General features: G+C 54.0%; 1 protein-coding gene across 3 annotated transcripts in view; it reads left to right on the top strand.

Annotated features, from left to right (window-relative positions):
- Rhp (GTP-Rho-binding protein rhophilin) overlaps window positions 1-20,637 on the top strand; it is a 105,080-nt gene that overhangs the window by 32,578 nt on the left and 51,865 nt on the right. The window contains exons 1-2 of one of the 3 annotated variants that reach the window (XM_077647434.1): window positions 2,370-2,449; window positions 19,657-19,772. In XM_077647434.1, the coding sequence (XP_077503560.1) occupies window positions 2,438-2,449; window positions 19,657-19,772 (128 nt within the window). In that variant the 5' untranslated portion in view covers window positions 2,370-2,437. Of the gene's footprint in view, window positions 1-2,369; window positions 2,450-16,161; window positions 17,261-19,656; window positions 19,773-20,637 lie in introns of those variants that run through there. The other 2 variants (XM_077647432.1, XM_077647433.1) reach the window with 2 other exon arrangements.

Raw genomic sequence — 20,637 nt, forward strand, 5'->3', positions numbered from 1 at the left:
GCTCTTGTCTTTCCTACGCCATGGGTGACGCAACCTGCTCGCTTCCTGCTGGTTAAGCGCCGGCGGTTTGGAACATCGACCAAGCTCAGATATAAGCTGGCCCCTTGCGCAAAAATTTAGGTTGAGCAGTCGCCTTAGCGAACGCCACGCCCGCGACAAGATAAGTCCGCTAATTTGCTGACTTGCTTTTCGCTGATGCGCCTTACAGTCATCGAAAAACGTTGACCGAAATGCCGATGACATATTTGCAAGTACGAAGCACGACGTCTTTCGTGTCATATGAGTGACGGTATTGCTTGGGGCCAGCCGACGCAAGACATCCCACGCTGTCACGAGCGCCGGCTTGTTCTTTGCTGTGTTAACGTCATAGGCTGCGAGGGACGCCGCTGTAGAGAGAAGGCTCAGGATTAATTTGGACCACCGAGGAGATATTTAACGCGCATCGAAGTACCGCGGGACACGAGAGTTCTTACAATTTAATCCCACTGAAATGCGGCCGCCGCTGTCGGGATCGAGCAGCAGAGTGCCTTGACCACTAAGCCACCGCGACGGTTCCTTTGTCTTCTCATTTCGCCGAGTGCTGTTTTTTCCACGCATCCGCGTGGCGCGAATGCACGCGCAAGTGCTCAGTAAAATCACCGCACGTGCTGAGGAAAACTAAAAACACTGTCGCAGTCGGGTCAGAGAGCCGGTCAAACGTCGTGGCTTCTGTTTCTCGGACTCGTGCATCCCGCCTTACTGTTGGCTGCCCAGTCGCGCATTGCCCTCGCGGGTATACACCAGACGTGAGTTATGTGTTTCCCGCGCTGTCGAAAAAAATAAAGAAAAAAAGGCCGCGCCCTGGGTGTCCGACATCTTGAAGTCTGTCCGGAGCACCGCTTTATTCCCACCTTAATGGAAGACTTTGCATGAAAAACGCGGTGCATATCCTGATCCGGTGCCCTGTATATCCTGACTTATTGTTGCTGGAAGCATCCTCCTCTTTAAGTGCGTACCGCTTTCTATTTCGCGCCGAGATGAAAAAAGAGACGACCGAGATCCTTGTGCATTGTCGAGATTTGTCTTAGTAACATGAGCTGCTCACAAAGCGCTGCTGACAACTGTAAGCAGAGCTTGACCGCGTAGCGTCGATTCGTCCGACGCTGCGAGATCCGCCTCTTGGTTTCTGCAAGTGAGAGCGTCGCATGCAAACGGCTCGCAGCGCTTGGGGACGCCTTTGAAAAGCGTGCCGACGCGCACGGCTTGCGGCACACCGGCCTCTCTGCAAGAAAGAAAGATGTGGGATGGGAGAGAGCAGAAAGCGACGTTTTAGTTTTAAAAGGGAGTTTTCCGGGATTTTTTCCGGGAAGAATTAAGTAAAGCCCCTTCCCAGCCAGAGTTGTTTAATTTGTAGTCAGTTTTCTGGATAAAAAAAAAAAAAAGAGGCGGATGTAAGCAAGCAAGGAGGACGTGTGCAGTGAAGCAGTAATTTTTTAGGGCCTTTGATGCCAGGGTATTTTTGGTGATCATGTCGGCGTGGGAGTGCATTCTTCTTTTTAATCTGAATGACGGCGCTGACAAGTACAGCCCTCATTCATTGTCCGCTGCTTTAACATTCACATTGCAGGAAGTTCCCATCATTTGACGGCGAACAAGCAAAGGTGGTGTTGCTGTATCAGTTCTTACCTGAAGAGACCACGCAGCCTTTTGAGCGTGCGTCGTTCCGAATCATTCATGGTGCTGACTTAGGCATCACGCATATTTCATTCGAAACTTGTTTTTCTTTTTTTACTTCTTAGGCAGTGTGGTGTGAACGCTAGAACGGCACTAAGTTGGTAACCTGGTTCGAACTCTGCCTTCAAGTCTCGAGTTTTTTCGCACAGTCCCACGACCTCGTCTCGCTCTGGAAAAGGAGAAAGCGCATTTTTTTTTTTTGCAATATATTGTGAATATCGCGAGCTGAACAGTGCAGAAAAAAAAAAAACGGGGAGGGGGGGGGGGTGCGCCTGATACCGAATGCCGATCTTAAAACTTCAGCGCACTGCGGCTTGCGAGCGCTCGCGCGTATTAGCGTTGCTGTTCTCTTCGTTCGCTTTCCGAGGGCGGCAGTGGTAATGTACACGCGCGTCGTCGTATGTACTTATGCATATGTTGCCCCGAGCTCCATTTGAATTGGTGAAGAGGCACGTGAGTTAAACAGCCAGCGCGTTCCTGCCGCCAGGTGCGCACGCGGAGCACGCGCCGCGCCCGTCGCCGCGCTGGGAAAGGAGGAGCGGCAGGCGAGAGTGCAGCCGGCGCCGGGAGGAGGGCGTAGTTTTTTGCAATCACCGCTAGGTGATGGCAGAGGAGCCACCGTCGCCACCGTCGCCTCTTCGGTATTTCGCCGCCCCGGTACGCATGCCGCTGTGTGCGCCTAATCGTGTATGTTCTCCAGCAGCCTCTGCCGTCGGCTCGTCCCATGGCTGAAGATGTAAGTTCAGCCCATTTCACTTCAGCGCTGTTGCTTGCACGAGTGTTCAGTTAGGCATGGTCGCTTGGATCGCATCGTGGCGGAGTGCCTTATTGTGTAGCGGGAGCTCCGCCGCCACGCTCTCCACGTCCTAGATGGCATGTTTCTGTTTACACTCCGGACAGCGCAGTGTTTTGTCTACCGTCGGACATTCTCGATGTGACGCGTGATGGGATGAGCGAATGCCCGCGTACAGCACTGAGTTAACCTAACACGCCTAGAGCGGGTCGCCTTGTTGCGAGTTTCGCTATGCAGATGTGCCGGGGTGCAGCGTTCACTCGGAACGTTTAGGCAGCGCTGGAGCTGGGATGACGCGCGGTTGTTGATAGGCGTACAGTGCTGTGCAACCTGCCGCTTTTTAAGCGCCTTCTACGCTTGGCACATTCAGTTTCTCGAGGAGTTTTCAAGTATGTCACGTGGCTGTCGAAACCCGTTGGTCGACCGGAGAGTGTGCCGCCAGCGAGTTTGGTTTCTCGTGCTCGACAGCAGACCAACCGGGAAATGGTCACGTGGCCTCTCTCTCAGATTTGGTAGCTCATTCGTTGGTGCGTTCACCTGCGGCGCTTGGCGGGCGGTGATCGACTTATCGCAAGGCGATTGTGTCATTGTCCTGTTTTTGTTTATCGTTCACAAATATCTGGTCTTTTGTGTCGTAATGTGCTCGGTGGCAGTTAGATTTGTGCGCCTACTGTTCAGTGACTGTGCTATTTACAAAAAGAGCGGCATGCTTCTTCTCGTATGGGCCATATGTAACGCAGTTGAAATCGAAGCATCTTTAGCTTCATTTTCTTTGTCCAGTTACATCTTATGCTCAGCTTCTAAAAAAACACCCACGGGTGTGACTATTCTTCACACATTGCGATGTCTACTTTGCGAACCGCTCGACCAAGCTGGTTACAAAATGGTCACCATCGGTTAGCACGTATTAATCACCACTGACGAAACTTCAGTACTTAGAGTGCCCTATTGAGGGGTTTTGATTCGATCAGTGAAGCGCAGCACCGAAAGAACGAAACACTGGAAAAGCTTTTTTTTTTTAACAATTTGCTCTCGTATTACGGCACATGCATAGAAATGGGTAGCTCGTACTCGTTTCTTGCCTTCGCCCCCGCAGCCACCGTTCTGCAAGTTATTGCTCCTGTTGTGCTTCTTTTCTCTCCGCATTGCTGTGTTTTCAAAATCGTACTGATTCAACTGTTGTGAGAGGGAGGAAACCGCATGTGAAGGGCCGCTGGCAGTTCGGCCGAGCCTGGTGTCGAGAATGGCGAAGTCCGGGGAGGCCGAGAAAAGCACCGTACCTGTTGGAATTTTCGGGCGAGAAAAGTGCCCCTTCCCCCACCCCCTGTCGCTCTTCTCGTGGGGTGACCAGCGGACAACAATGGCCAGCTCCGCGCCTTTGTAGCGCTGTCCTTGTTTGTAAACAAAAGTAGGAATCCGTGACCCGCGCGGGCGACCTCGGGAAAGGGCGTTGGAGACGCGGTGAGGTTCCATTCCCCCTCCCTTCGGCCGCGGTGGAGGCCTTGCCTACTGACCGCATGCCTACGGCGGCCGGCGTGCCTGGTTTCTCCTCCCCTGCGGAGCGCAAGGAATAGCCGGACGTGATGTCAGCCTGCGGAACGCGGCTTCCCGTGCCACGTGACCTGCGCACCCGGTTGCTGTGGTGTCCACGTGGTCGCCGCTGCCACATCTGGTGCATCGCGGGAGGGGCCCTTCCCTCTCCCGGGACGCTCCTTGACTTTCTTCGGCGCGCCTCCTTTGTTTTGCTGCGCTGTCCGGAGTCGCTGACCGCATTCAGCGACTGTAGCTCCGGTTTTAACGCATTTCAGGGTCGCCGCGGACTCGCATTGCTGAGACGCGCGCCCCTTCGTTCGTTGACACATTCTGGCTTGTGCGTATTCCGTAGCTTGGGTTGTCATTTCTAAAAACGCGCCTCTTTCTTGATAGGTGGGGCAGACAATATGACAACCTTCCGTGGGGATGCCAGTTATAGGCGCTAGTGGCTAACTTAGCCCACGATAGGAACTGATGGTTGGCGCACCTGGCTGAGGCGCTGAGAAAAATGGTTTCACCGGTGCTCAGCGTAGTGTGATTGAGCTTTAGGTTCCTGAAAATTACGGTTACGTGGGCACTTATTTTTAGCCGTTGTTTCTAATGCTCGCTGTACAACGCGAAGGCAATATTCGTGCAGTGCGAGGTATTTAAACGAAAAAATACATGTACGCTTCAAAATCCGGGATGGCTATGCAGTGAGAAGAAAATAGTGGACAACAATCTTACACTATGGCTACGACGTCTCTGTTCTGGAACTTCTTGTTGGGCTTTCTTACATAGCTGTTATTGTAGCTGTATTCACATCGGATGTAGCAAATTGCCCATGTGTCGTGCCCACTATTTTGCGCGTCCTGTAGCTTCCTCTGTAGTATTTTAAATATTTCGTTTGTTTTTTTTTTCTGGCAACCTGCGGCCTTGTCTGAAAAAGCACAAACGCCGTGTCTTCGATTGTAGAATTCTTTGAGCTCTCTAAGGCAACACCTTCTGATACGATTTTTTTTTTTTTGCCGCTGAGTGGTATCCACAGTTGTGTTGTGCTCTTTTACACCTGCCCATTCTTTCGAAAGCTTCTGCTAGTTCCCCGATGATATTTATATGCCCCTGTATGAAGGGCTTGCGTATGGCGTATGAGCAGCCCAGCTGCTCTTAATTGGCAAGGAAATTTTTCGTTAGGAAATTACGGCGGTGGAATTTTTTCTTTCAGCGAAGAAGTGCCTTCTGTGTACGGCAACGCACCTCCTTATCGAGCGAACGCGATCCTGTCCAGTGAAACTGTCAATAGACTTTTAGCACCGCCATACGGTAAACAAGGTAACTACGGTAACTGCTACCGTACGACAAATATGCCTAGGCTAGCCTGGCAACGGGAACGCAAGACGCTGCTGTCGGTATCCTCCGCTTCTTAGAACTTTTCCGGGCTTCCCGTGTGCGTTCGTGTAAGATTGCGGCGTTACTCGTTGTTACTCTTTGGTTATTCTGTTCATCTGCTCTTGTGCCGCATACTGCATTCGGAGCTGCGTTGGGACAGCCTTAAAATCCTGTCACCTCACATTTTCACCGTGAGGGGTTGCCGGCATCTTCCGAGAAACGCTGTCACTCCGTCCCTCACACGAGACCTTTGTGTTCTAACATAGTTTCCGGGTGCTTACTTCCACGTAGTTTGCTGTACTACCTTTTCTCCTTCACCTTTGTATCCCCTCATTCCTTTGCTCCCAGTTGGTGCAGGGCAGCAAACCGGTTTCTTCCGGTTATACCCCCTTCTCTTCCTCCTCCTCTTGCAACTTTAGTTCTTCTTCTGGAATGTAATTTAGGCGATTTAACGCATATTTTAAAGGGACGTTGAGGGCAAGTTGAAGTTGGCCTGTATCAGTAGACTGCGGAATCCTGTCACCGAAATCGGAGCTTTTAAGGCCAATAAACGAAATGCAGGCGCCGCCGTCAACGGCCGATATCGCAAGTAAACTGCATGCGTAGACACCGAAATTTTGTGCGGATCCCAGAGGCTATGCAACTCCGCCATTCACTTCGAAACGGCGGCAGCCAGTCCCTCTCGGTGTGGACGTCGAGTGGCGGAATTTTTTTTTATTTTCCTCATCCATAAACAGTTTTTTTCTTTTGCTACCGGACAAACGTCATCATGCCCAGAGCCAGAAAAATCAATTTTTTATCAAGAGCTATAAGTTGATGGCGATGTCCTCAGTGCCCCTCTAACGCTTTGCTCGGAGGCGTGGTGGTGAAAGTAGAAGCGGTGGTTATTCTCCACACGACGTATTTTCTCTAATTGCTGTGAAAACTATCGCACGCTGTTCAAGAGTGTCTGGCATCGTTTTATAACAGTACTGGCAGCCCGAATGGGTAATAGCAATACTCCCTTGGAATGTGTAACTCCCCGCCCTTTGGAGCTTGTTTCACCTGTCAAGTTCATTCATTATCCGACCTGCACTGAATGAATAACTTGCACCTTTTTGCCGTGTTCTGCTCCGTCAGAGATCCAGTTGTACGGCTACCAATAAGTGTCTCATTGGCACTGTTTGTAGTCGACTCAACCCCCCCCCCCCCCTCTCTCTCTCTCTCTCTCTCTATATATATATATATATATATATATATATATATATATATATATATATATATATATATAAGTTATCTGACAGTTATCTGCCGCATTTGAACGCGGGTGATTATCGGCCATGTTGTGTGCGATTAATTTTCGAATATCGAAAGCGAGAGTGGTCGTTGCACTTAAAAGGAATGCTTTCCCCTATACAGGAAGAGCTGTGACCTCACTCAATGTTGGCGCTCTCGTTGCTCTCTAAAGTGCACCGTCGACGGAAAGCACTTGTTTCGTGCTGCAGCATTCCAGCGTTTACTGCCTTTTTTGTTCTTCTCGTGCGTTAGTCCCCGTTTGACGCGCGTGGTATTATGCATTATTTGATTTTTTTTTTTACCACAAGCAGTCTGCGCTTGTTGAGCGGGATGCGGCGCATAATTCGTTCGCGCCACGTTGTGACCGGTATGCGCGCTCACTGTCTGATCGTCGTCGCATGCAATTTCAGAAAAAGAAACGCACGCGAAACACGGTTATTTTTTCTCGAACTTGCGATCGGGGGAGTCGAGTCGCTGTTTGGGAAGCGCTGATCTGTTGAGCGTGGAATCCATGGTGTGGCGTCACTCTGTCAATGCTGCTCGATACAGCCGCCCGTTCCCCGCTTGCCTCTGCTGTCCGGTGTCAACAAGCCCGTGGCCTTTCGTCTTGCGTACCGTTGTGTACACACGCGGCAATCGCGCGCAAAATGCGGCGATAACGCCATTGTGCTCCCTTCGCCTGCGGCTGGTTGGCTGCTTATCTCGCTATCGGCCGAGCTGGGAAATAAGGCATAACGGCGCGGCCGGTGCGATTGCCAAGGGCAGTGCGTGACAAGGGCGCCTCCGTCATTTGCATCCCGAGCGCTGGGAGTGGGCCGCGCAAACTGCTCTGCTCGGGTTGAGTAGCTACTTACAACCAGAGGGCGCTGGCCGTTCAAGTCAGTGTAAAGTCACTCACCTGGGGCAGTGTGTCACCAGTCGCTGCCAGAGCAGATCTAAGGCAGGGGACACCCATTGTTGCCGGAACAGAGCGGTGCAAAAAATAGGGGCCCGGGGGGGGGGGGGGGGGGCGAGGGGGGGGGGGGAGTTGCTGCTGGCTCAAACCGGAAAAGAAGTAATAAGATGTATATGCGTCAAAAGCCTTCATAACTTCTGTCGGCTTGTACGTCGCTCGTGAAAAAAAAAATTCTGTTCTGTCGCGGTGCGCTAAGCATTGCGCGAGAACTGTAGCATATGGCTTGCGAGTGCTTTCCAATCTGAGTTCACACGTCAGCTTGTGATTTCAGGTGCAGCGCGGTCGAACTCCTCGAGACGCCGAGCGCCCTATTCGAACTGGCACCTCGGCACACGATTGTGTGGCAGTGTGGTGGGCCCTCTCTTCCCTGCTCTTTTCTCTCGCTCTGTTCTGCACTTTCTCCGGCGCGTGACTCGATTAATCCCGGCGCCGCCGCAGCTCCCTTGATGTCTCTAGCGACCACCGAGCAAATGAGGAGCAGTTCTGTGTGCGGGCACATTACGGGGCGAAGCGAGGCTTCATCGGAGCCGGCGCGCGGCGACACACCCACCGTATCTTCCTCGAATTGTCCGCCGGAGATCCCTAATCTCCGCGGCGAGTTGATAGCCCTGGCTGAATGCTCTTGCCGCGCGCCCTGAACAAGCCTTCCGGCCCCGAGGAAAGAATCGCGGCTTTCTCGCGCGACCCCCCCCCCCCCCCCCCCCCCCCCCCCATTCCACGTGTTGGCATGCTTCGCGCTTTTTGGACTGCGTTAATATATAATGCCATTCGACGCTGTGGAGCTGGCAACGCGGCCTAGCGCGTGCTGTCGCTGCGGGCGCGAACAAGGGAGCCCACTTGAGTCCACCCCCGCGTTAACCCTCTGGGCGGTTTGCGTCGTCGTTCCTTTCGGGATACGTCCCTTGAGCGGGTCTCCTTCTTCCGGCGGCGCTAAGTGACGTCCCACATTTCCGGGGCCGGCGGGGACAGCGTGCGGCCCTTGTGCGTCTTGGAGCGCCGCCGATAGCGGCGAGTGCTGCCGACACCTGTCGCGGTGCGTTCACCCCGCGGCGGCGGCGACGCCCGGCGCGGCCCACTCCCGGTGCGGATGCTGCGCGCGAGGCTGTCGCCGGGCGCTGCCTGCTCGCCGGTTCTCTTCTGGGCCTGTGCCGAAAAACAAACGTTCGGTTTTTGTTTGACCAAAACAAGGCAGACAAGTTTAGCCTCTTGTTTGCTTGCTTGCGCGGAGTCTGCGCGACAGTGACATTTTGCTCAGGGTCGGATGTATGGGCAACTCCAGGAAGGCGCGGCTGTGGGAGGGAGAGGTGATGTTGGCGCAGTTCACTTCTTCGACGAAAATACGGGAGCCAGGGCGGGTTTTTCGCACGAAATTTGACTTGGGAGACTAAAATGTTTACAGCGCTAGCTGTTGAAGCAAGGTTCCGTTGTCTGCGTGCTGAGCGTTCGCGATCACGTGACCACCTTGTACCGCGTGGGCTGTCTGCGTTGCCATTGTGTACGGGGCTCCAGCAGTGCGCACTGCTCCGGTGAAACGGCGTTGCTGGGTTCAAGCCTCGGAGCAGGATGACTTTTTCTTCAGCTACGAAGTTTCTGTGGAAGCTGTATAGCTTCCCTTTGTAGCCGTATGGCTGATTCTGGGTGGATGCTAATTAGTTATTCCTCACTTATTGCAAATTACTCTACCTTTGGGGATTCTCCTAAGCACTGGACCAATGAGCAGAACAGGTCACGATGAGCAGCAAAAAAAAAAAAAAACACAACTCCGCAGCACTGAGAGACAGTGGAAGCACAAGAGAACAGAGGGTCGCATGATTTCATTGTCGGGGCCTTTCACCAATGCAGCAAAGCCGAAACATGCATCGCGGCCAAATCGGACGTAGCCGTCGTCATTTGTGGGGGCTTAGCGTAGATGCGGCTACAAGAATTCATGCATGAAGTGTCCGGCGTCACTCATTCTGACAACCCACTCCAGCCGACCAGCAGAGGCGGAAGCTGCATCGACTACGTCTTCGCACAACGCGTAGACATGTGGCAAGCATAAATTGCGTGTCCTACTTCAGCGGTCACCCGCCATTACTCGCCGCCCTGGGCGACTATGTATACAGAGGTTGAAACCGCAGCGAAATGAGGGAATAACGGCGTGTTTTCTGACAACTCTCTCTGCGGCTGGCAGCAAAACGCTGCGGAGAGCGGATTATAATGCAACTTGTATTGGTAGTTGCTTGCTTTAGGTGATTAACAAAGAGAAATCAACCTGTGAATGGATGGATGGAAGATAGGAGCGCCCCCTTTGAAACAAGGTGGCGGGAGTTGCCACCATGCTCGGCTTTTTTCTTTATTTTTATTTAAGTGTTATAAATTGCTCTTAAAATTCGCGATTTTCTTTAAATTCCCTTTAAGTCCTGCAGTTCTAACCTTATGTCACCTCTCTGCTTTTGAGTCACCAATCTTCCAGTCGCGTTTTGCTGGGTTCTAACGCAGATCCATTTACTTTACCTTTGTCGCCCTTAAACCCTATAGGCCTCAGGGAGACTGTGACTCAGCCTGCATCAACATCCGGATGGATACCATCACACTCGAGTATGAGGTGTTCAATTGTTTCTCCAGATCTACCACACGCTGCACATGTGTCATCTTGGTTAAAATTTCTTTCTGTAGCTGCGGGGTGTTAAGACACCCGGATCTATAGCCTCAAAAGAGTAGGGCACTGCCGCTTATCATAGAACGATTCCTTCCTGATCTGCAACACCGTGGGCACGGCATCTAGTGTAGGGTTTGTAATTAATCTACCCTGCCTCGGTTTCCTCATAGCTTGTGCCAAAATCTCAGTGCCTGAGCGTTTTAGCACATTGCCGCCATCGATAGGCGGCCCAGACAGTTGGACATTACTCAGCTTTCCCCCCGGAAACCCGGCTACTGCCTATAGCGTTAATTTCCTTCTTTGGCGAAATGCGTGCTTTTACAATAAAAGTAATAACAGTGGAAAAGGAAATTGGGGCCGCTGTGGTCGGGAACTTGGTCCGCGCTCAGCACCGTCGGCGTAATTGGTCATAGCTGTCTTTTGGTCGTAGTTTTTGCCATTCACGCGTCCACCACTTGCATCCAGATACGGTGTTTCTTGCTGTTTCCTCCGCCTTTCCGGCGACGGCTCCATCAGCCGTTATGGCACCCGCTTGGCGGCGGCGCTCGGAAAACGGGGCGTTGTGCGCACGCTTTCCCTTCGGGCGTGCTCTACCGTCCATCGAGTGTCGTTTACTCGGGGCTGCTCGTAATTGATGCAAGCAGGAAAGCGGCCGAGGTGGCGGACGCCAGAAGCAGCGGAGACGAGAATTTCCGCCTCCTTCCTTCCGGCCTGTTGAGGGCGGATGCGCGCACCCAGGGATTGTTCTGTCACGCGGCGCCCAGAGACAACGCTTTGGCGCTAATGGTCCGCGATGCGCGCCGCTGGCCGGGCACAAATAGTGCGTCCGGCGAGGGAAAGCCGTCTCGGATTCCTGCGGTTACCGCTGTTATGTCGTTCCAGAAATTTTTCGGGAGGAAGAACGTAGTGCGGTGCGTGACTGCGAGCGGCCGAGAGAGCGGGCGCGTGTAATGAATGAGTCTCCGAGGCGTTGCGTGGGGCACCCTTCCGTCAGCGGCGCGTTCGTTCCCAGTTCGTGCGCTTTCTCAACGAGGTGTTCCTGTCCCCGAGATATCTTGGGCTCATCGCATCGAACTGCATGTCGCATCTAGCGAATCCGAACGCGAGCGGACTGGCCGCGCCGACGGAAATCGTTGGTCGCTTCAATGCTGAGGGGGATTAACGGCTCGCGTTCGGATTCGCTAGATGCGGCATGCATCGGTGGGTGCATAGTGCGCTCATGCGCGCCTGCGGTGAGCTTAGTGTCGCCTAAATCCCGAATGCTCTCTGCATCTGGAAACAGAGTTCGTTTATGCAAGAAAAGCGCTCGTGCACTGTCTGGAATGCTGCTTTTCTTTCTTCTTTTTAGCGCGCGTGTGCGGATGGAGAATGTCGATGAGTTCCGGGATGTTCGGTGAAGCTTGTATTTCCGAGTATGAGCTGCTAGTTATACTGGTTTTATATCTGGATAGGCTCGATAGCGCAATTCCTGCTGACAGGACCCCATGACCTGGGCGCTGGCTGACTGTAACGTGCAGCATCTGCAAAACTATTCGTGACGGCTGTCGTGATTGGCCACAACGGTGATTTTGGATCGCCTCTCGTATAGGTGAGGTACGCCGGTCCCGGCTGGAAAGGTTGATGATGGTGATGATCATCATCATCATGTGCTGTCCTGTACTTCGTTTTCTTCTGTTCCCGTTTTTGTTGCTCGTTTCATTGTGTTCGATCCATTGGACCGACGTCGACTCGCGTTCACTATGTCTGCCCCCTGTAATCGCTCGTCCGCTAAGCGGGTGTACTATATACCCACCGGTCCTTCCCATGAACAGCAGGTGAAGGGACGCTTGGTAAGGCGAGTTGGCGCCGTGATGTCAAATTTTGTAGCGTGAGCTGCACTGGCCGAGGCTGAGCAGTTTCGCGTGGCTCCTTGGAGATCCGTGCTGCGCACGCGCGAGGAGCAGTGACGTCACACGGCGAACAGCTGGCGCGCCGGAGCCGCCGCGTACGCCTCGCCGGTCTGCGCATTCCAGAGGAGTGACGTCATAGCCGCGGCAGACTCACTGGCACCGGCCCCAGCTGTGCGCCTCCGTTGCGCAGTAGCCAAGTCTGACGCTGCGCCGGAGCAGCATGATAGCGCCTCTCATTTTGTGCGCATGCGCAGAGGTATCAGTGGGGGTATACATAGAGCGGGGAGTTGGCCAGTGTGGTATCGCCATGGAGAAGGAGAGCGAAATTGCTGCTCACGCTACGTATATCCTGGCATAGCCGAGCTACGCCACTGCTAATTTTTTTTTTTGGCCCGTCTGCGTTGACAACACCGAGGTGCCGCTTCCGGATGCACGAATAGTCGTAAGGTCTCCTCTCTTAACAGCCAATAAGCGAACGCCGGCCGACGACGAACAGTTCCTACCCAACGCGCGAACTGCATGCTCCGGACTCGACTCCCGATCGTTATGCATCGGTGTGTGCAAATGCAGAGTGCACCGACACCTCTATCAACTTTCAGGTTGGTGACTGTTTAGAATTTTGGGGCTGAGTGTGCCAGCACCGTCGTCATGCGAATATCCCCAGCCGCGTTATTTGCAATGCACAACAAAGACCTCTCCCACTAACCCTGTCCAGGTCCAGCTGCGGCCACCATGTGTCCTCACGCATTTTCTACACTTCCAGCCTGACTCCCGCCGTCCTCAGCTCGTTTTTATTCTGTTGGAATCCACCTCGCTACGCCGATGGACGACCATCCGTTACCGTTTCTTTTCTGGATATCAGCTCGTCGTGTTTCTTCCCAAACGCACTCTTCTCTGCTCTCTTCGTATACCCCTTAGCGTTCTGCCCATTATCGGCAATTAAAAGCCCAGATCCAGCGTAGTTAATTTCCCTGCCATTCCCTTCTCATCGCCAGCCGTTCCCAGCTGTGGCACACCGCGACAATGACGGGGGCGTGGCGTCGTTTGAGTCTGTGACGAAACGAACAAAAATGGAATGTAATGGGAATGGGGCTGTTGTATTAACTAAAGCGGCTGTTTGGGCTTGTTGGTCAGTGAACATGGTAAAAGAATGCAGCGCGAAATGCAGCGCCCTGTCCTGTCCACTTCTGTTCGTCCTTGTTTTTTCGCGCTGCATTCTTTTACCTGTTGTATTATATCGGCCGTATTATACAACGTTTACCACCGGTCCTTCTCGTCGAAGGCAATCAGTTCGCGCCTTCTGTAAACGTGTGCAAATTTACGTCCTTTTTCGGTACTGGACATGGGCGGGCAACTTTTCTCTTGCAAGCAGACTTCTTCTTATCCATATCGATACGTCGGTTCGAATGACACCCTGGCGTGTTGTGGAAGAAAAACAAAATGCTGCGAGTTGCGCAGCATAGCGTAGCGGCCGGCCCCGAGTCAATACCGGCGTGTCCGACTTGTTCAGGCCCTTTGTGTTCATCCGTAAATGCCGAAGCGTATCGGCGCCTGTCGTAAGGAGGTGGGCTTTATCCTGTTTAGCAAACGCCGCGGGGTTCGTGGCTTGCATGCAGTCGTACTTGCTTATGCGGCACTTACGTCACATGCTCACTGGCACGCAACCGTTCCGTCTGCTTCTAAAGCTGCTGGCTGCAATGGAAAACGGTGTTTGGAATTCTGCCTGGAAAGCGGGACCGTGAAGCTATTACTTACCTTGCCCGGCTTGTGTTTTTCGAGGGGACAAAAAGTCCGGCTTGAAAAGGAAAAAGAGTGGGGGTTCTCGTCGGTGTCCTCTTGAACCGACGTGGCCCTTCTCCGTGGCTGCTGAACGCTTACTTTCGAGTTCCCATGGCTACTTCATCATCATCAGCCTGACTGCGGCCACTGCAAACACCCTCTTTATAGGTGGTGTTGCCACTGCAGGGAAAATGCCTCTGCCGTGTCTCTTCAATTAACCCTGACCTTTGCCAGCCGCAGCCACCGTATCCACGCAAACTTCTTAATCTCATCCGCCCACCTAACTTTCTGCCGCCTTGCCTTCTCTTGGAATCCACTCCGTTACCCCCGTTATCCCGCCTTCGCATTACATGCCTTGTCCGAGCCCATTTCTTTCTCTTGATTTCGACTAGGATGTCACTAACCCGTGTTTGTTCCCTCACCCAATTTGCCCGCTTCCGGTCTCTTAACGTTACACCTATCATTTTTCTTTCCATACATAGCTTACTGCGTTATTTAGCATGGTTTTTGGTATTTCTTTAGCATGGTTATTTAGAAAGTCGCAGCTGCTGCCCGGTGTCGGCCTAGCTCGTCTGACTGGGTGGCTCTGCTGCGAGCACAAATTACCATGCACCAGCATTAGGGGCTTTTCATTGGCCCAGGCGGCGCTTGGTAATTTTGGCGCCGGCAGCGCGCACCACAGCGGTGGTGCTTGTAGGCGATTCGTTTCACGTCGCCGAGTTTGAGGCACTGGCCCTGTGTCGAAAGCGTGCGGCACACGCCGCCCTCGTGGACAGGCGGTGGTGTTACTGGTGCCCCGCTGCAATCTCGGCCATCGTGCGCGCGCTTTCATTTGCGGCCCGCAATGGAAGAAAACGCGTCTCGCGCGCTATGCGGCTTCGGGAGGCGCGCGGAGAGTCACGACGCTGGTGGCCTACGCGCGCGGCCCCCGGAGCACGCGAGCCGCTGCGCCACGCAGCAGGAAAAATAGGCGCGCACTGCTTGCATGCGACGAGCGGCGCGGGGACCCTTGGTAGGCGCCCGAGCCCCGCGCGTGTAATAATATTCGGGACCGGCCCTGCTCACTGCGGCGTGAATGCGGAACGCCCATCGGCGGGTTTTTTTTCGGCGCGGCGAGCTTCATTAAACATGGAGCAGCGCAGTTCGTTTTCGGCGGGCGCGCACGCTCGCGGAACGCATCCCTTGCGGAGCTGCTGCCCAGATGGACAGTGGTCGTTTCGTAGGTCCCCCCTTTGTTCCTCCTTCCTGTTTTAGACGTGGCTAGCTATATGGCGCAAGGATGGCAATGGGGAAGAGCGTATTTTTGGCCTTTGCGAGCCCTCAGCCGTGGTCACCTTTATCTCCGCTCAATGAGCTGGAATGCTGCAGTGCCCTGTACTTCCCGTTGTGTGTATGCATCTGCGAAAATTCAACTTCTTCGTAACTACGTGGTATTATTTGCATGCAGTCTTTTAAAATTTTAATGTGCCTAGCTAGTTGTTGCCTGCTGCTCTGCGTACGTTATTGGCCGCTAAACCGACGTATTTTATTTCTCAACAAGTGCCCTATAGCTAATAATTAATACAGCAGTTGCGAAGTCGGCGTCGTCGACGGGCTCGTTTGTGCCTTGCTGCTTGATTGGCACGGAACGTTGTGTCTGGCCTACGCGAATAAAATGTCGCGTTGGAATGGGTGGCGGCGTTTGGACAATGTGGCCTTACGATATGAAGTATCCAGGAATACAACGAAAAGAGCTGGAGAAGAGCGGCATAAACAAACAAACAAAAGCAGCCAGGCGGCTAGCAGTGTTACTTCGTGTCATTTATTATAATTTGTTTCTTTCGCATTAAGCGGTATTGCGCTCAAAGTGGCACAGTTCTTTGAACTCAGCAACGTTTAACCGGTCCGGACTTGCTGATCCACTTCGCAATCGCCTTTTCACGAGCGAACTGCAAAACTAAGGCTGTGGTCGCTATTCCACGCTTGCTTGGTTTCTTGTGCGTCGACTTGTTTATTCGGACAGGGCTACAGAGGGCTGTACAAGATCAGGGTCGTGCGTCTTTTTTTTTCTTCTTACTCTTCGCTCTTGTTTTACCTTGGCAGTAGTTCTTTCCCGTGTGATTCCCTAATCGCGCACGTTCGCTGCCGATGTGTCGTGTTGTCGGCATTTTCGGACCGCCACGGCAGTGGCCGCAATCGCGTCGAGACATCTGCGTTGGTTTTTGTCTGGCCGCGCAGTTAACCCGGTTGTCTCTCCCGACAGAAAAATGGGGACAGCGTTCCGACCTGGCTTCGGCCCGGCGCCCGTTTCCCGCCTGGCTCCGCGCGTGCAAGCTTCGCGTTGCTCCGGCCGCCGCATCGGTACGTGCACGCGGATCAGTGCGGACCCGGAGGTCTGCCTGCGGAATTCGCCGCGCGCACTAGAAGGTCAGGGAGAGGACGGCCCAGCCGGCAAGTGTGACCTATCGGGGATCTCGAGCAGCGCAGCAACAAAGCGCCAGGAATCGTAAATGCGGGGTTCAAGAAAAGCCGCGCCGATAAGCCCCCCGCGGCAGTCCTCGGCCGGGGGGGACCGCGTACAAATCGAATGTGGAGGGGCGTGGCCCCAAGGGCGCTGAGCTGGTCGGGCGCAGCGTCGAGGGCGAGAAGGCGTTGTCGAGCGGCGCTTGCCCTCCGCCGCTTGATGTGGGTCGCGCGAACTCCCGCGCCAGCCGCCAGAAGTCAACGGAGAGCGAAGTTGCCGAAACGTCCCGCGGCGTAGCTGCTGGTCGCTCTACTCTGCGCTGCTTGCTGTAACTGGAGCCGCGAGCCCCTTTGGTCGAGCAGGCCGCGTCTTTCTGTGCCGAGAGGTTGGCTGAGAAGCACGACAGTGGCTGCACCGATCTCGCATCCGAGCCACAGCTGGCGTCCGTCAACGACCGCTGTCGTCTCAGGCCGGAGACTCTGCCCGGCTGCGGTCGCCCCCCTCTGTGTGCCCCGGAAGAGAACACGTTCGGTGTTTGTGCACGGCGGGGCCTATACCCACGGGGAGTTCGTCCGAGAGACACTGAAGTGGGCCCTGGTGGGACTTCGAGCAGCCTGCTTAGGGATGTCATTCGGCTGCTTGGCTCGGCACTGACCCACGCTGTGGCCCTTGATTCGAGCCCCTGCTCGTGGAGACGGCCTTCCCCTCGTTGTCCCGGAATCCCAGGGAGGACCTGCGTGTGTACTCCTCTCCGACGCTGTGGATTTCAGCCCGCTGCGAACCGTGCGCCAGTCGCCCCAGCGGCGACAACCGGTCAGAAATGGAGACGTGGATTGAGAACCTGAACAACCTTGTGATCGCCCTTAAACAGGTCCCTTCTTTTTTATTTGTGGTGTTGTATTAGATTTCGAGTATACGTAAACACGTACCGCGCGTTAGAATGGGCCGGATGTCTCTGTTATGCACAGTAGAGTGCGCGGTGTCGTCAGGCTGATTTTGGCACCGCTAGCGTAGATAACTCCCTTTCTGGGGTTAAAAGTAAGCGTTAGCTCAAATTTCGCAAATTCGCGCCTCGAGTGGGGCTGCAACAAACGGCGACATCTCGCGTAAAGGTGTCACGCGTGACTTGAGAGCTAAAGTGATTGAGACAGTCACGAGTGCAACTTTGTACAACCCCTCCAGATAAGATTTCGTCGGCTCCCGGGTAACGTGGAGGAGGTGCTTGTGAGTGAAACACATTCATCGCACTGCAAAGCGCACTCCCTTGTTCGCGCTATGTATTTTCTAGGAACGGAGGTAATTCGCGTGGGCAGTATGTGTCCGTCTCGTATTAAGGCGAAAGCCTTTAATGGCTCATACTCGCGGTGTCCGTCAGTCCGTGGCACTCTGCAACTCGATAAGAAAAAAAAATCTTTGTGCACGATGGAGTTAGAACCATCATCCTCCCGTTCCGCAACTGAGCGTGCTAACGACTACGCTACTTCCTGCCAACGTATATGTAGTTCTTGTCTTGGACGCTGGAGAGTGTTTGCGGAAAGGCGTCGAATGAGACGCATGCCTGCCAAACGCCCTCCAGTGTCTCCAGCATTTAAGACTCACAAACAATTGTGTACTTAACATCTTAACCGCACATCAGTGACACAAGCAGCAACACCACGCTAAAGGCTTTCGCCTCACCGCACTTTAGGTCAACAAAGTTCCCCCTGAATTTTTTTGTCTAAAGCCCGGATTTGGGCTAGATGGTCATACAGCCCAAGGTAGACGAGACGCACGCAGGACAGAACCTATATGACGCATAAGTAATCCATTCCATCCCGCCCGGAACAGCGCTTGTTTGTGGTCCTTTTTTCTGCGTTAGTCTCATCCAGTTTGCGCTGTGACGCAACTTAATTTGTCCCCGGGCGCAGCACGTGACTCGCCTGTGCGTTGTCGTCCGTACACCTTTGACGGCGAAAATGTGGGACAACGTCCACCACTTCCGACTGGCGTTCACGGCGCGCCGTCTTGAGTGCCCGGAGTATGAAACGCGCCACAGCGCACGGGCGAAGCTGCGGGTGTGGGCTATATTTTCGGACCGCTCTGCGACATTAACGTTTCTCTTTTTTTTTTCTGCGACTTCGACTGCCGCCTTTTCCGCCTTGCGTCCATTTCGGGGACATATGCTAACTGGTTTACGGGCCGCAGCGGCGTTTTCGCAATGGCGGTTTCGCAAACAAAGCTCGGGTGCCAATGGCCTCGACAGCAGCCCGTTCTGCCGCAATGGGGTCGGCCGATTCGATGAAAACGTCGCGCGCCGGGTACTTCTCCACTGTTTTGATCGAACGGCGCGCTCCTTGGGCGCAGACAGGAAGGAGATCTGCCGCGGGCGCATGCCGCAACCCTCGCGTTCGTGCGGCCGGGTTGCACAAACCTGTAGCGCGCGCGCGCGCCCTTTATCAGTTTTTTTTTTTCGTTTTAAACTTGCTCCTCCCCCCTCTTTGATAAGTCGATCGCTGCTTCTGGTGGCACAAGAAAACAGCAGCCCATGTGAAGCAGTCCTTCAACTTTGATCGAATTGCGGTTGATTGTGTGCTATATGGTAGGATGCAACTTTTAAGTAAAAAAAAAAAAACAGTCGGCAATAACAGCCCACGGTCCGCTAACCAATCACTGGAGTAAATAAATCAACAAGTCACGGGCATCGAAACGCTCGCACTTATAATTTTGTGTTATGATTAGCGTTTTGTTTAGGTAGCAAGCAAAGCTTTAAATTGCGGATTATTTCCTTGTCGCGGAGGAACACTGCGTGGGTGGAGCTTCGATGCAGCTTGAGTGGTATCCGACTATAGCGTGAAGATTTAGTATAGCGGAAACGTACTAGCGTTGGCGTATACCGGGTGCGCATGCGCACCGGCCTCACACCTGCCACTGCGCGTGCGCAGGAGGCGTTCGGTAATCCACCATACGCCTACGATATAGCCAATATGCTAAATATCGTTTTCTTTCCCCGCTGCACTGTAAAACGGTATTTCGCTGTAAAGGCCGATGAGCGCAGAACTTGTGTACCCGAGCCCTTGAGTGTGCTGCAAGTCTGGTGGATACCTTAAGAAGCGTTGTTGTTCATGCCGCCAAAAGTTGTTGCCGGAGGAATCTTGCCTCCGTGAACCTCGTAGGCCAAGGAGCAGTGCGTTCTCACCCATCGGGCAATCTAGAGGAACTGTACATTCTTTGCTTGCTTCGAGCGTGGCTCCACTAACTGTGAGCGCATCGTGTCTCGTCCTCCCGCAGGGCTCGGATCCCCGGGCTGCCACGTGCCGAGGCAAGCTGCAGTACCGGCGCTCCAAGATCAACCATGAAATCACCAAACAGATGATGATGCGCAATGGAGCTGAAAAGCTCTTCAAGTGAGTGCTCTTTCGCATCGTCTCCCTTTTCCTTCTCTCGCAGCAGACCAAAGGTGGGAGCCTCCGGCGCAGTATGGCTCCGATTAACACATTCTTCCACGCCGCATCTGCCTCAAAGCGGCTGCTGATTGCGCGGTAGCTGAAGCTGATGGGTCCTTCTTGTGAAAGTGTCATCCTTCTTGAGTAGCGCTGCTAGTTGCGGCAGCATCCTTGTGACATAAACGCGACTCTGCTGAAAGGCTCTGAAAAGCGGCCCGTGCAAGTTTCGGCGCGTGCCGCCTGGCGGCGAGCAGGACGCGAGCGGCGTCTCGCGTCCTGGTCGCCGGCGAAGTGGGGGAGGGCGCTCGCGTGGAAAGCAGCAGCCGCCGCGCGCATGCAGCCAGCCATGTAAACGCGCGAAAGTGGTGCGGCCCGGCACGAGCGTTGCCGTTTCGCGACTCGGGGGTGTAGTGGGGATTCGCGCGAGCGCGAAACCCCCCCCCCCCCCCCCCCCCCCCCCGCGCGAGTGTCTCTGCGCGCAGTGCCGCGGGGCTGCATTCCTTCGAAATTGGGTCCCGCGGGCGGCGGAGTATGCAGTCGTCGGCTGCCGCTATCCCCCTGAAACGATCGAGGTCGGCGACGGGGAGGAGCGGATAATGGCGACACTAGGAGAGCGGCGACAAAAGCGAGGGGGGAATCCGGGCATCGCTCAGGCTGGTCGACCGGAAACAAATAGGGGTGATGCAACCGGAAGCGACGTTTTGCCGACCCTCGGGCCGTCCATCCATCTTGCGTGCGACAGGGTTCTTGGCCACATGCGTACGGTCGGAGGCATAAGCCACGGGACTGACCTCGTCTCCTTGCTCTCTCTGCCCATATTTTTGCT

The sequence above is a fragment of the Amblyomma americanum genome, chromosome 1, assembly GCF_052857255.1.
Source record: "Amblyomma americanum isolate KBUSLIRL-KWMA chromosome 1, ASM5285725v1, whole genome shotgun sequence".
Classification (NCBI taxonomy): Eukaryota; Metazoa; Arthropoda; class Arachnida; order Ixodida; family Ixodidae; genus Amblyomma; species Amblyomma americanum.